General features: G+C 48.8%; 1 protein-coding gene across 1 annotated transcript in view; it reads right to left on the bottom strand.

The window, feature by feature from the left end:
* Positions 1–236: 236 nt before the first annotated feature.
* LOC127542673 (gamma-aminobutyric acid receptor subunit gamma-4-like) overlaps positions 237–15,889 on the bottom strand; it is a 56,284-nt gene continuing 40,631 nt past the window's right edge. Inside the window, exons 3-8 of the mRNA XM_051968429.1 lie at positions 14,690–14,910; positions 14,052–14,134; positions 11,977–12,114; positions 8,433–8,585; positions 4,110–4,315; positions 237–2,965 (exon numbers count right to left, since the gene is read on the bottom strand). Coding sequence (XP_051824389.1) covers positions 2,204–2,965; positions 4,110–4,315; positions 8,433–8,585; positions 11,977–12,114; positions 14,052–14,134; positions 14,690–14,910 — 1,563 coding nt within the window. The 3' untranslated portion in view covers positions 237–2,203. The remainder of the gene's footprint in view (positions 2,966–4,109; positions 4,316–8,432; positions 8,586–11,976; positions 12,115–14,051; positions 14,135–14,689; positions 14,911–15,889) is intronic.

The following is a 15,889-nucleotide window of genomic DNA, read 5'->3' as shown; positions in this document are numbered from 1 at the left end:
GCCCATGGCACGTGAGAAGGATGGGAGTTCAGGGGATGTTCGTGGCTTCTCCCGTTAGAGATGCTCCACTCTCAGCCGAGTCTGGGCTGGCGGAAATGCGCCTTACAAAGATTGGGAGAGGGCCCGGCTGTGGGATCGGGCCGGAAATGAGCCAGGCCACTTTCCTCAGATCTCAAACACCAACGCGGTCCCCGCATCGCAGAAGCCAACACACGACGGACACTTTTGATGCGGTCTTCAATAACACATTTAATATTTTGCCCTGACATTTAGTTGTAAGAAAGCAGACTGGTTTGTTTGCCCACCCCCCACCCCCCACCCCATGACAACAACATAAATACACCAACACATTTCTTTCACAGCTTAAAGCGGTAGGGATCATCCAAGGTCACTGCTGGGGGGCCCGGAGCCAGAGGAGGCTGTTTGGGTGACTCTGTCGGACACAAAGCTTCGATTGGGACCCTTGCAAAATGTGACGGGGTGTGGCGTGTCACTCTGTCTCGGCAGAGGCACTATACAAGGGTTGGACTTGGGTTGTGCCCTGGTCGGTGCTGAAATGGGCATCTCATCGTGCTACTCGGGCAGGTTGGTGCTTACTTCGCGGCCCCAATCCAGAAGCTGAAGTGACTGCCGACCGGACTCTGAACTCTCCAGACACCTGGCCCTGTTGCCTGTCTCAGAAGGCGGGCCGCTGTGGTATCTACACCACGCTGAGGCATTGCAAATGTTCTAGGTGTCTGCATGCCCCACGGTGCCCCTGACCTCACGAGCCATCACCTCAACTATGGGGCTTCCTTTCATCTGGCTTCAGTCTCCTTGTCTCGAAAATAGGAGAATGATCCCTACCCTGCCTCCCTCAGAGGGAGATGCTCAAAGGAGCTCAAATGGGATAGCCGGATGAGCTTCATGATTGGAAAGGACCTGAGGTGTTCACCATCTGAATCATCTGATTCTGAGGAGAACTGTGGGGAGCTGGGCTCTGAGAACCTCAAATCCTCAAGACTAGAGTGCATGGTTTGTTTTAGGAACATAGTGAGGGAATAGATGATTATTTTGGAAAGTGGTAGGTGAGAACCCTTCAGCTGAAAGTCCCTCGGTGGATCCCAGGCAGTGCCAAGAGCAAAGCGCCCAGTGGCCTGCCTCAGTGACATGTCAATGACCCTGCACCTTCTTGTCTTTTGACCTCAGAAGTAAAATGGTGTGCTCAGCCCAAAACAGTTGCAAGTGCAGCTTCTCCTGGCTTCTTGTTCCTGAATTCTCAGGAGGCCCTTCTCTGGGCTCCTCTCTGCTTCTGATTACTTGTGACCTCAAGACTCTAGACCAGGGGTCCTCAAACTACGGCCCGCGGGCCAGATGCGGCAGCTGAGGACGATTATCCCTCTCCCCCAGAGCTAGGAAGTTTCTTTATTTAAAGGCCCACAAAACCAAGTTTTTGTTTTTACTATAGTCCGGCCCTCCAACAGTCTGTGGGACGGTGAACTGGCCCCTTATTTAAAAAGTTTCAGGACTTCTGGTCTAGACTGAGCAGGAAGGGACTTTGGGGCTCACCCAGGGACATCATGGGGCAGTGGGGACAGTGATGGGTTTGGAGGTGGAGGACTAAAGTCTGAAGAAGTAAGTAAGTAGCTTACTACTTGGGTAACTTTGGGCAGACCGTTCTCCTCTTTGGGACCTCATTTTCCCCTTTGTAGAATGAGGGGATTGGACAACATGGCCTCTGAGGTTTCTGCTCTCTATCTCAAAATCTGTGGTCCACCGCCCTAGACCAAGACCTTCATTTGCCAGATCCCGAACATCAAAGGCCATCTGATCCCGATCCCTAATTTCACAGAAGAGAGAAGTGAGGCAATTACTTGTCCAAGGTCATCCAGGTAGTAAGTGAACTAGAATTCAAATCCAAGTCCTTATTCCAAATCACATGAGACACCAGGGACTTATCAACCCAGGTTCTATCAACCGAGATCAAGAAATGACAAGAGAGGGAAAAGGGCCCAAGGAGCCTTCTCAGGAGGTGTCTGGGCCACCCCAGGGGACGAGGAGGCAGTCGAGATCGAGCAAAAGCAAGATCTAGGAAGGGTTAGCTGGGGAATAGCAAAAAATATACAAGACGACAACATTTCCAGCTGCTTCTTTCCCCCTTAGCCACGATTGGGAGGCCCCTCTGGATCATCATCGGCAGCCTCTCCCCATGGAGACAGGGCATTTAGAGATACAGATAGGCGATCCAGTACACGATGTTGAACAGCAGGAACGCAGTGGGGAAGAAGACGCGAGAGTAGGTATCCAGGCGGGAGATGTGGATACGGACACGGCCTTCCCTCCAGGTACCCCTCTGGCAATCTTCAATGCAGCAGAAGAACTGCTGGCACTCCTTGCCTGGGCAGCAGGTGTTCTCCTCTTGTTCTTCCTCTTCCTCATCGTCATCATCCTCTTCTTCCTCTCCTCGATCTGGGACCCAGGGCATGCTGCTGGTGATGGTGATGGCAGTGAAGGCGGGCATGCCGGTGACACTAGCACCAGTACTGGCACCAAAAGTGGGGCTAGGACTAGCACCGAAAGCGGCGCCAGGACTAGCACCAAAAGTGGCACCGGCACCAAAGGCGGCCCCAGGACCGGTGCCAAAAGAGGCGGCGGGACCGGAGCCAAAAGTGGCGGCGGGACCGGCGCCAAAAGCGGCTCCGGGACCGGCGCCGAAGGCGGCTGCGGGACCGGCACCAAAGGCGGTTCCGGGACCAGCGCCAAAGGTGGCGGCAGGACCGGCACTGAAAGTGGCTCCAGGACCAGTACCGAAAGTGGCATTGGCACCAAGACTGGCACCAGCACTGGCACAAAGAGTAGGGCCAGAGGTGGCACCGAGATTGGTACCAAGAGTGGCACTAAGACTGGCGCCGGCAAGGGGGCTGGCCCTGGGGCTGGCCCGGGCACTGGCAATGGCACTGGCACTGGCCAAGGTGCTGGCAGGACGCTGAAACCAAGCAGATGACAAAGGAATCAGTTAGTGCTTCCCAAGACCAGAGGCTCTTGGTTCTAGATTTCCTATCTATCAAGTGGGGGTGGATGGGGAGGAGACCTCTAAGAAAAGAAGGGTTGAGAAAAGGGTTAAACAAGGCACCTTTTCTCCTGCTGCGTTCTCGGGGGCTGCCATTGGCTAGATCTCTGAGTCAGTAGCAAAAGACTAGTTCTTTTATTCTGTTCTTACACCAGGTTAATAGACACACCTAGAATTCACATTCTCTCCAGGGCCCAGTACCGGCCAGCTGCCATTAACAGGAACTCTAAGGAGTCAGTCCCGCTCTGACGGGGATGCGTTTGGAATTGCTTGGAATTAAGACATCGTTACCTAGGGCTTGGAACCGTCTGTGTTCCATGGGGCTACTCGATGGGATGGGATTTGTTGGAACTGATTTCCCTGGGAGCTAGAAAAACATTTTTACCAAACTTTAGGCAGGTCATTTAACACTCGCTATTCGGTTTGCTCAGCTTTTGAAAAAGATAAGGAGGGCTGGAAAGGGCTTTCCTGTCAGGTGTAAAAGCAAATCAAGGTTCTTTGAGAAGGAGAGAAAAGCCCCTGGAACTCGGAGCCAGAAACTTGATAAAGCACCTCCTCCTTCTTCCAAAATGGCAGAATCGAGAGGGACATTGGTAGCCCAGTTGTTCAGTTCAAAAGGGAATTGCCATCAGAACATAACGTTCAACGCGGCCTTCTCAGATCTGCTTCCAAGCCTCCAGTGAGGGCAAGCCCTTTACCTCACAAGGCACAGAACCCCTTCTCTGTCGGGGCAGCGCTCTCCTTCTTCCCTCTCCAACCTACCACTTAAATTCTAGAGGCAATGAATTCAGGCACTCGTCTGCCTCCCTCTAGTATGCCCAATCAGGAGACGGGACTGCCGCCACACTCGTCCTTCCCCTGCTTTTGGGCTGGGGACATCATCCAGGGGGATAGCCTTGGGGTGGGTGGGGATATCGGGGGAACTCCATTAGACTGGGCCAGACCCCCTGAGATGGGCGGGGAACACCTGACCCTCTCACCTGACCTCCCCCCATCCTTTTGTGGCCTCGCCAACGATGCCCCGTCCACATACACGCTTCCGTCCCGGCACCCAACTTACGGGTCTGGATCTTCGGGTGTTGCCGCCCGCCAGCAGCCTCCTGTTCCCCACCAAATAGTTGAGGGTGGCGTACTCTATCAGGGCGGCGAAGACAAAGATGAAGCACACGGAGACAAAGAGGTCCATGGCGGTGACGTAGGAGACGCGAGGGAGGTGCTTGCGAGAAATAGTGCTCAGGGTGGTCATGGTGAGCACAGTGGTGATCCCTGAAAGGCCAGGGGGAATAATGTCAGCGGTAGTTCACGGGACAGGGCGTGCCCCCAAGCGGGGCATTGGGAGCAAATGGAAAGCAAGCTCTTAGGTGGGGAAGAAGCCTGCCCAACCCCATCCAGTGCCAAGCTGGGGGTGGGGAAGTCCATAATGAAGGTGACTACACAGCCCACTTAGCACTCTCGTGTCACCAGAGCTCGGGGATGACTTTGTGTCCAAAGAGAGGGGGCGAACGGGGTGGGGGCGAGAGTCTGAAGGCATGGCTTTGAGTCCTGGCTCTGCTACTGACCTCCCCAGTCTGGCCCCAAGGACTCTGAACCTCAGTTTCCTCCTCCTTAAAATGAGTTTATTGACTCAGAAGACCTTAGAGAACATCCAGTTTAGCCAGTTCATTTTATAGTTGGGCACAACTGGGACACCTAGTCTCCAGGGGCTCACCAGATCAGAAATGACAAATGGTATCATAGACCGTCCCAGATACTGCAGCCCCCAAAAGCCCATCCCCTTTCTACTTAACCTTAGAAAGGGATTCGGTCTTCGGAGGTTGCAGCATCCTAGACACTTGCACCTCGGAAGCTGTATAGTGCCAACCACTCCCGCTTGCGGGCGAGAGTCCCCCCCGCTCTCCCCTCCCCCCCCATTACCCAGCCTCGCTATACGGGCCTTCCCTGGTTCCAGCTGGACTCCGCCTGCTCGGAAAGCCCCTCTTCTGCTCTGCTCTCTGGAGCCAAATAGAACCCGATTATTTGGAGCCCCAGGGCAGTGGGTTGTGCTTCAACCTTGGGCCAGAGGAGACCAGCTTGGAACCTCCCTCCTGATGCTCCTTTTGTAGGACTGTGGGCAGGACACTTCATCCCTCTGGCCCCTTCTTTCCTTGTCTGTAAAGTGAATGGGGATGGGCCCGGTGACTTCTGCACCCACCCTAACTTACATTATCACCATTCTTGACTGGGTCAGACTAAAATGAGCGCCGTGAGATGCAGGAGTGGAGTGCCAGCGTGGGGGCAACTGGCGGAGAGGCTGGAAACTAGGCCAAAAATGGCCCGGGCCAGCTAGACACAAAAGGCGGCTACCGCATGACCGTGTGGAAGATAGAAGCTGTCCGAAAGGGCACAGGATAGTGAGGGAGAGCCAGCGAAAAGAGAACGTTGCTCTTGGCACTGGATGAATGCTGCTAGTTGCAGCTCTGCTGTGTGCCTTCAGGCAAGATGTACGACCTCTCTGAGTGTCACCCTGTTCATCTTTCAACGGGGATAATAATAGCACCTAACGACGATTCAACATGATAGCATAGGAAAGTGTTTTGTGAGCCTTATGGGGCTGCAGAAATCACTACTGTTATAATATTACTATAATAATTACAGATTATATTAATCATTATAGATATGGTATATTCATTACATTAGTTTAATGATTCTAGATTACATATCATGTTGATGATTATATTATTATTACAGGTATGGGATATTAATTATTCTATTCTATGAATACAATAGTTCCGGGTGAGCTAAACAAGGTGTGCTAATAGGAAATGATTTGCCTAAGCTCTCATGGCAGTCAGCAGTAATCCCAGGATTCCAGCTAGGACCCCAGATTCCACGGGCAGTATTCCTTCTCCTGCACATCTCAGAAGTCTCCCGAGTCTTTTCCTCTTGCCGTTTTCCAGAGATGGAGTAGCCCTGTCTGGAGTCCTCAGTGAGGGGCTCAGAAGCTGCTGGAGTGGGGAGAATTGGGTACTCCCTCCCCGACCCCTGGCCTCTCTCCTTCTGACCTGCTACCCTGTCCATTCCCCTCCTGGCTTCCCCATTCCTTCTGTCTCCGTGCCTTAAGCCCATGGATACGGTTTCACCTTTCTGGCCTTAGGTCTCATCTTCCAGCTCTCCAGCCTGCCCTGACCCCAGTCCCAGCTCATGTGGATGGCCTCAGAACTTACCAGCTGATTGACCAGAGAGGGAAGAGCTGTGTGGCCTCGGGAGTTTGGAGGCCTTGGTCCTTGCTGGGAGCAGAGGGTAGGTGGAAATGTCAATCCCCCCGAAGAGAAAATGGGCTCGGAGCCTTCCCATCCTCAGCTGTCCTATGGGGCTGTGGATTTTCGAGGGACCCGTTTGGAGAAGATCCTATTGTGCCTTGTTTCTAGTCTCTGCCCTCCTACCCAGTGCCCCTCCACTCCTCCTCCCTTGGGACTCTGTCCAAATTCCTGCTCTCAAATGGCACCTGTAGGAGAATTATCCTGTCACCCTCATCCACCAGCCCTAGGCTTGCAGGTGATCACCATGGCAATGGGGGGAGGGAGGAGACAGTAGGCTTCTGGAGAAAATGGGGAGCAGCCAATTAGCCAAGTGTGATGATTGCAGGCAATTTCCATTGCCGCTGGAGGCAGGGGACAATAGCAGCAGCAAAAGGGTATACAGCTGATATCGCTGCATCGATCAAGAGGAAAGGCCTGGCATTGGGGTGGGAGAAAGGATCCAGGTGATGGCCAGAGATCCTGGACCATACAAATGTCACAGATCACATGCATTCTTCCAAACCGTTCCTGAATCTGCCAGGTCTAGTGATTCATCCCAGAAAAAAAAGAGTTTGGGTAGGGAAGAGGACTGAGCATCCAATCACTTAGTTACAAGTCTAGGGGGAGGGTGTGTGTGTGTGTGTGTGAGAGAGAGAGAAACAGAGAGAGAGAGAGAGAGTGTGTTTGTGTGTGTGTGTGTGTGTGTGTTAGGAGAGACAGAGACAGAAAAACAGAGAGAGACAATGAGACTGAGTTCTAAACATCTGTACCATTTGCATGGGCTTGGAAGAAATATGAAACACTAGAATGTAAGATCTTTGAGAACAGGGACTGGTTTGTTCTTTGTTTTTGTGATCCCAGAGCCTAGCAGTGCCTAGTACACAGTAAGTGCTTAATAACTGCTTGTTCATTGATACTATCTGAAGATAGCACTTTTTCCATTTTTCCTCCTGTGACAGTCCCATCCTCTAAGCACTTTACCACTGGCCATGACTCCTTCTCACTTGAGGGTTCTGGCCCCTGAGCTTCTCCCCTTTGTTTCTTGTTCTGCAGAAATTAACAGGGGTTCAGAATTGGGCCATTCAGATGTTCACCACCTACAAGGGCTCTCTTGTCACTGCTTCTCAAACCTTTGTACCATTCTTCAGGGATCAGCACTAGGACCCATGGCTGCACATCTTCTCTAGCAGGTTTTACAGGCAAAAGGCCATGGACCTCTCTCCCCATGGACCCACAATTGAAAGACTGACTCATTTTAAGAACATAATCACTCTGAGGGTCCATAATCAAACATTTTCATTAACAAGGTCTATTCCAGGGAATTAGCTCCAGGTATTGGTGCCTTGTACTTTCATCGTCCCTAGCACTCATTCTCTCATATTTACCTCTTGCTCGGTACCCACTCCACACTCAGTTCTCTTCCTCTCTTGTAACTGAGGATGTAAATGAAAGATCTTTATATAATTCTTGCATATGCTAAGATAAACTGTCTAAGGGGAGGGTGAGCTTATAGCTAACCGGCCTATGTGAGGATTCATCGCTATCTTTGACTTCAGCAACACCATGTTGTGACCATCTGAACTTAATTAAAAATTCAAATAATTTTAAATTATGTAAATGGAGAATTATCATAGAATGAATAATGGAAATGTAGAAGTACCAAAAATCCCCAGAATTTGCCACAGCAAACAATTATCTCATATCAAAAAATATGATGGATGCTGTTTCTTCCTGCCAATACTCCTTCCCCTACCACTTTCTGGGATCTTCAACCCTGGAAAATACCTCCATGGAAGGCTGTATTCTAACTAGGATAATTCAAGTGGGATTCCCGTGATTGGATAATGGAATTCTTGAATGTTTTCGCTGGAAAGGCCCTTAGAAAGCGTCAAATCCAGCTATTTCATTTTACAAATGGGGAAACTGAGGTTCACAGTAAGTAAGGGTAAGAGCAATGGCAGAGCTAGGTGTAGAACCCAATTAGCCAAACTCCTGAGCCATTTTTCTTACTCCCCAGCAACAGCCCAGAACTTGTCCTTTTCCCCACGAAGAAGCTAGACCAGGGTCATGGCTATGCTGCACTGGATCGAAGGAATTCAACTTACCCAAAGATGTCCTAGCCGGAGTGGAGTCTCTCTTGATCCAAAAGGAAACCCAGGAGAGCACCACAGTCAAAATGCAAGGGATGTAGGTCTGAATGGCAAAGTAGCCCATCCGCCGGCTTAGGTCAAAAGAAACCGTCATGACCATGTAATCTCCTGGAAGACACAGGCTTTGTTAAAGTGCTAAAATATTGGTCTCAATTCTAGTCCCTATCCATCTTTTGGGAAAGGGCCATCTTCTAAGTTCCTTTCCTCTCAGTGGCAAAGTTGTTAGATAAATACAAATCTTCTAGCATAGTATTCAGACTCGTAGTATGGTAAAAGGGAAAAGGAATTCAACCACCATCATCATCATCACCACCAATATCATCATCATCATCATCATCCACCATCATTACCACCATCATTTTCTTCTTTTCTGGGGATCCAAAAGGGGAGGCGGATTAACCAATGTCACCCTGCCAGATGTTTTATCTGGGTCACACATCTAGGTCTCCTAACTGCTAGTCCTTAGTTCTTAACATAACCTCCCTCCGATCCCCACATTGTCTCCTTCAAATCTCAGCCCTCCTTTGCATTTCAGACTACTGTGCTAGAAGGCTTGGATCTTTGTCTAGTAGGACTAGGCTCTCATTCTTGTTCTATCGCTTGTCCTCAAGCTATCCCAGCGATCGCATTGTTCACTGTTTGGTTCTAGTTGCTTTGTCTTCTGGAATAAACTGATAATTTTGACAACTTCTTTCTTCTTCCTTCTTCCTTCTTCTTTTGCTTCTGATTTTTCTGCTTCTGCTGCTAATTCTTCTTGTTTGCTTAGAAAAGGTGAGACATGGAAATCCTTCTTTGGGATCTAGGGAAGGAAGGCAACTCAGTATATCTACTCTGTGCTTCCTGGGTGAACAAAAAAAGCCAAGTAGCTAGGAATAAGTCATAAATAGTGCAGATAGCAGGAAGCTTCACCGGTACAGCTTCTTGGAAATTGATATGTAGCATATTAAACTTTCCTGCCAGACCAGGATTCTGATAGAAAGCTTGGGAACCATAGCTCATTAGCTGCAGTTTGGAATGAGAAACCACCCTTAAGACCGTAGCGGACAATGAGCATGGACACGGTTTCTGCCGATGGTAGATATCCTTATATCTCTGCCTTCTTTGGTTAATGTTTTCCCTCAGAGTGGTACAGTGTAAGGAACATTGGATTTGAAGTTAGAATGGGTTCAAATCCCTGTTCTGCCACTCTATAATCTTGGGTAAGTCATTCTCCTCATCTGGGGCCCACCATCCTTCCAATCGCCCAGGTTCACAATGTCAATCTTGACAATGACAATCTTGACTCCTCACGCTCACTCATCCTAATTCGCATTCTCATTAGAGCCTCCTATTTTGTCTCTCTGCCTCAAGTCTTTCTTGATCCCACTTAAATCCATCCTTAAGCTTTCTAATATGCAGGCCTGAACAGGTCACTTCCCTACTCAATAAAACACAGTGGCTTACTATCACTTCTAGTATCAAGTACCATCTCCTCTGTTTGCCATTTTAAAGTTCTTAACAACTTTGCCCCATCCTCTCTTTCCAGCATTATTATAATCTAGTTCTTCCCAGCTGCTCCATAGTCTTGTCATGGTGGCCTTTTTACTGTTCTTCATATGTGACATTCCAACTCCCATCACCATGTACTGTCACCTTTGTACTTTGCACTGGATTTTCTTAAACCATCCATGTGCCCCTGAAAACATTTTTCTCCTAATAAACTAATAGAATCACAAGTGGAATTAGGGATTGTGGATCAATCCATAGAGATTGATGGTCTTGGCTTCAAGTCCCATAATAGGTATTCACCCATCTGGAGTACAGACCTAGGAACTCCGAACTCTCCTTTCTTCCATTGTGTTGAAGAAAATGAAAATGGGTTTACTTTTGCATTATAGAGAATTGAATTCTACCTATTTAAGGTCAATGGAGGATTCATCAGAGAGTCGGGGGAGTTCAGTAGGCTGGTGTTTGTGACACTGGTCACAACCCACTTCACAGATCCTTTGCTAGTGGTCCCAGCTCATCCTATCTCTAAAAAAAGTTCAGTGCTCAGCATTTCCTAAGATAGAAGCCTTCCCAGAGAGCTGACTGGGCCACTTCTTTGACTGGAATGCACATTCACAGTACCCGTCAATCGTTGGGAGTCGGTTGGGAAGCGTGAGACTTAAGGTCAGAGAAAAATATTCTCAAGCTGGGTCTTGCTGAAAACTTTGACTTTGGTGAAATAAGTAATAGAGTTGAGAGGTTAGGTTCCAGCTGAAAAAGGACCATGTGGGGCATCTAAATGTCTTAGCGATCTCATTATTTGACTTGATTTCCAAATGATTCAGAGCCAACCTTTTTCTTTACTACTAGACTGAGTCAGGAGTCGGCCTCCTTATTCAAACTCAGCCGCTTGGGCAAAACTTTTCCAACTCTCAGTTCTCTAATCTAGATGGTAGCTCCTCTTCTTTCTACCAGGTGGAACTGAAGGGAGTGCATTCGAGGCTTGGGGAACCACTTGTGCAAACACACAGAGGCAAGAAATAGAATATTGCATACGGAGAAAGAGGTAGCTGGCTAGTTAGCCTAGAATGGAAAGTAAATACATGGGAGGAATTTGAAATAAAAGTGGAAAGCCTGAGTTAAGAGTCAAATTGTAGAGGAGGACATTAAATCTCAAGATATGAGAGGTTTTGATTTTCTGCTAGAGGCAATAGGGAGCCATTAATGACTCTTGAGAAGGGGCATATCACAGTTAGATCTGTATTTTTGGAAGATCAGTTTGGCAGCTGTATGCAGGACAGATTGACGAGAGGAAAGATGGGAGATAGGGAGACCAATTAGGAGACTATTTCAATGATGAAGCTGAGGGGTGATATCTGACTAAACTAGAGCCTTGTGAATATAGAAAAAGAGACAGATGTACAAACTGATGTGAAGGTAGGATTAATAAGATATGGCAACTGATTGTATATGGGGATTGCGAGAGAGGAAAGCATCAGGCATGACTCCAAGGTTGCGTACCTGAGTGATTGGAAAGATGGTGGAGTCCTTAATAGAAAAAGGGAATTTTCAAAGATGTAAGAGTTTTCAGGAGAAGATAATGAGTTTGACTTTCAATGCTAACTTTAAGATGCCTAGAGGGTGTGCCTATTCTGGGTAGAGATGTCCAGCAGGCAATGAGTTGGCGATGTAGGATGGAAGGTCAGGAGGGGAATTCGGGCTGGATGTCTAACGCAGACTTGGGAGTCATCTGTGTAGAGATACAAGAGACGGTCTTCCCTGTCCTTGGTCTCCTCTTTCAAGGTGCCATGCTGCCCTCCTTCTCCTCCCCCACCCTTATTTCACCAAAGTACTTGGGTCTTTTTCTTGGCCTTTTTTCTGAGGCCTTTCAGTTCACCTGGGGGGAGGGGGCAATGGTGGGTGGTTCCCCTCCAGCTCCCCAGCTTTGGACTCTCTTAGCCCTCTTTTAGTCCCGGCAAGCTCTCGTTTCTCCCCATTGTCAACTGTATTTGGATCTACGAGATGGCCTTACCAGCACCAGTCCGAAGGACTTCAGATGTGTTGCGCAGTCCAGTAAAGTCAAACTGGTAGAGCCTCCAGGAGCGTTGGTCAGACACTTCAATGGAGTAGCGTCTCCAACGGTAAACGATCTCTTCGGCTGGATAACCATCTGGAAGGTGGGAGAACCCAGAGAGAGGCTGAAGGCCACAGCCCTGAGGGGCTTTTTATATGAAGCCTGCTTGGTTGTCTGGCTCCCTCTAGTCTAGTGACCCTCCATTTTCCACACATCCCAGAGACTTTCTTCCATTTTCATGGGAATAAATCATGGTGCTGGCTCCTGCTTCTAGAGCATTTTACAGTACATTCAAGGAATCCAGGCCTCATTTTACAGAGAAGGAAACCAAGGCCCACATGGTTAAGGGACTGCTGCTTATTCGTCCTCTAACCTTGAGGTTGTTGGAATTGGACTTCAGACCCTCTACCTCCACATTATGGCCCTTTTCATGATTCTGCAACATTTGGGGCTTAAAATGAGAGGACTCTCCCTCTCCTCCAACATGGAAGTTGGGTTTTTGTTTGTTTTTGCCATTTCTTTTTTTTTAAAATAACAATAGCCTTTTCTTTTCAAAGTGTATGCACAGATAGTTTTCAACATTCCCCCTTGCAAAATCTTGTGTTCCAAAATTTTCTTCCTTCTTCCCATTTCCCCTAAATAGCAAGCAATCTGATATAGGTTAAACATGTGCAATTCTTCTAAACATGTTTCCACATTGATCATGCTGCGCAAGAAAAATCAGATCAAAAAGGGGAAAAATGAGAAAGAAAAAAACAAGCCCCAAGCAGCAGCAGCAAAAAGCAAAAATACTATGTTGTGAAAGTTGCATTTTTAAGATCATTTAACCAAGAATGAAATAGAAGAACTGAGTAAAATTCAGGTTCGCCTTCAAATTCAGTAGGTGGCCCTGGGCTTCTCTCTGTCACTCTCTCATCCCTCTGCTGGATCCTCCCTGGGCTAAAGACTTCTCTCTGTCACTCTCATTCTCACTCCGCTTTTTTTCTGGGCAATGCGGGACAGTATAAGTGTGTGGGGGAGGGGTCGCTACCACAGCTTCAGGATAAACCTCCCTTAGTTCCTCCCATAATCGCTAGCTGTACCATTCCCTTGGCACTAAGCATACATTGCTCCTTGATGCCTCTTGTCCTATGTGAGAGTGGCTAATGTGGAGACCAAGGACCCAGATTTGAATCTCGACACCGTCACTGTCCGTGGGACCTTTGGGCAAGAATGAACTTTGCTGCACATTTGTTTCCTCCTCTGTAAAATGGGAGAGTTGGACTAGACACCCGACAAGGTCTGTCTGATATTCTCTCTCTCCCTCTCTACCTCCTTCTCTCTCTCTGTCTCTCTCTATCTCTGCGTCTCTCCTTTTGTTTATTCGATTTTTCCTCTGCATTAATTTTGTCTGCTCAGCTAAATGTCCACTCCCCAAGGGCACATAGCAGCATCTTTCTCATCTGAGGGCCCCCCCTCCACAGTGGTGAGCACAGAGCCTGACAATAAAGTAGGTACCCAAGCAATATTTGTTTCCCGTCTCTAGTTGTGCAGTTCTCTCTACCGTCTCTGAAGTTTGAGTTCGATCGGCCTGCCATCACCCTAAAGTGATGGGTATCAAATACACAGAGAAATCGATTTCTGGATGTGAAACAGACCTCATTAGAAAATCCCTGAAGGCATGAAAATGCCCCGTCATCGTCATCACTGACTCTGCGGCCAAGTGAGGTCTGGGACGTCCCTCCGCCTCCGCTTCGGTCCCTTGTTTTCTGGAGGTGCTAGCCCCCAGGAGCCCAGGCAGACGCGATCACTTGGAGGGGATTGCTGGATTCCCACTGAGGACTGCTTCAGTTTATGTGATAAAATGTCAGAGGGGTTGGGGAAAAGGGTCTGAACGTTGTGCTCTGCATAGGGGAAGGAGGCCAGTGCTGACAGAATGACTCAACAGGAATTGTAACTTATGGGAAAGCTCTCACATCCAGGCACCAGGAATCAGTAAGAGGGAAGGGGAGGATGACAAAAAGGATCTGGAAATCTCCACAGCAGGTACTTACAGCTAGAGAAGATGAGAGGGCAGGAATGAGTGTCCATTGGGAAGTTCTGGAGCTGGAGGAGACATTCAGCCTCTATGGTCAGCCTGGAAAGGAGGGAAGAAGAGAGGGAGAGAAAGAGAGAGAATTCATCTTTCTAGCTAGCCAGCATCACAGATTCATGGGATTTTAACTGGAAGGGACCCCAGAATTGCCCCTTATCATTCACATAATGGCTTAGAGCCCTGACTGGATTAGAAAGAGTAGTGGCTTAGGAGGCAGAGGAACAGGATCCAGATCCAGGTTCGGCTGCTTACAGCCTGTGGAAAGTCACCTGGATGAGCTTAGGTAAGTGATTTCCCTTGTCTAGGTGTCCATTCCCCCCTCTATAATGTGAGAAGATTGAACTAGATAGTTTCTCAGATTTTTTCTGACTCCATACTTCTGGGGCCCTCCTTGACCATCACCGGAGTCAGACTCCTCACTCTGGGCATATGCCGGCCCGCTCCTTGGCCCCACTCCCTATAGGAAAGAACGCCGAGACCAAGTCTCCCAGCACATTGACAAAAAGGGGCCCGCCAGGGCAGGCAGGCAAACCAAGAACTCTGAACTGTTTTCTGTTGGCGAGAACCTGTCCCTGAGTCCACCAGTACTTCTCATACCTAAGGGTGTAGAGAACCTTCCCGTCGTTCCAGATGCGCAGCAGCTGATTGGGTGTGGTGATCCAGTGCGAGTCGGCCCTCTTAGAGTTCCGGAAAAAGGTGTCGGGGATCCAGATGCGGCTTACCATGTTGCTGTTTAGAGTTAGGCCTTTTAAGGTGCTGTTGAAGCGGAGGCGGCGGTCATACCAGCTCTGGGCAAAGAAGATGTCAATGGTGTATTCCTAGTACAGAGGAAGGAAAGGTTCAGTAAATTCTCCTGCCTGACAGAGTGGGCAGGGCAGAGAGAGCAGACCAGGACAGCCAGCCAGGAGCTTAAGGCACCCAAGAGGCAGTGTGGTACAGTAGAAAGAGTCCTGGACAGGAGCCCGGGAGGCTTGATGCCTGAGTCTGGTACTTAGAGTCACCTGTGTGACCCTAAGGAAGGTCATTCTGTTCTCTCTCAATCTGTTTAGTCAGGGGGAGTGGGGTGACTTAGAAACTTTGCCTACAATGCTCTAATCCTAGTCCGTCATTTGCTTACTTTTGTGACGAGACAAGACACTTCATCTCTCTGTGCCTCAGTTTCTTCTTAGTAAGATGAAGGAGTTGGCTTCAGACTGCACAGAGTAGTAGATGGCAGATCACAGTAGCATGGATTTAAAGATGGAAGAGATAGTAGTCAACAAGTTCAATCCCTCATTTTACAGGTAAGGAAACTGAATCACAGAGAAGTGAAATGACTTGACCGGCATAGTCACTGTCTGAGGTGGGATTTGAACACGGGCTTTCCTGATGCCAGTAGTAGGTATTTCCAGAAAGCCTGGGCTCTATCCCTCAGTCCAAGATGAAGTATAGCGGGAAGCTCCAGAGTCAGTCCACTCTTGGCATCAAGGGCCTAGTCAGGGAGCACAAGGCCTGGCCAGGGAATAATATGCAGCGCGCCATCTCCTGGCTGAGCCTTCCATCTTGGAGGACCTCACTGTGAAGCAGTTCATAACTCATCAGAAATCTCCTTTCCAACCTCTTGGAGAAGCCATCACCCGGCCTTTCCTTGATGGCATCCAGTGAAAGGAGCTCCACTAACTCCATTTTGGAGCGGCTCTCAGAGCGAAGTACGTCTCCCTCCACTTATATCAAGCCTAAATTTGCCTCTGGGCAGCACTCACCCGCTGTTCTTCATTCTGCCCTCTAAGGCCGTGCTCAAACCCTCTTTTCGGCTAA

This window comes from Antechinus flavipes, chromosome X (genome assembly GCF_016432865.1).
Source record: "Antechinus flavipes isolate AdamAnt ecotype Samford, QLD, Australia chromosome X, AdamAnt_v2, whole genome shotgun sequence".
Classification (NCBI taxonomy): Eukaryota; Metazoa; Chordata; class Mammalia; order Dasyuromorphia; family Dasyuridae; genus Antechinus; species Antechinus flavipes.
This window is presented reverse-complemented; position numbering and strand designations above follow the sequence as displayed.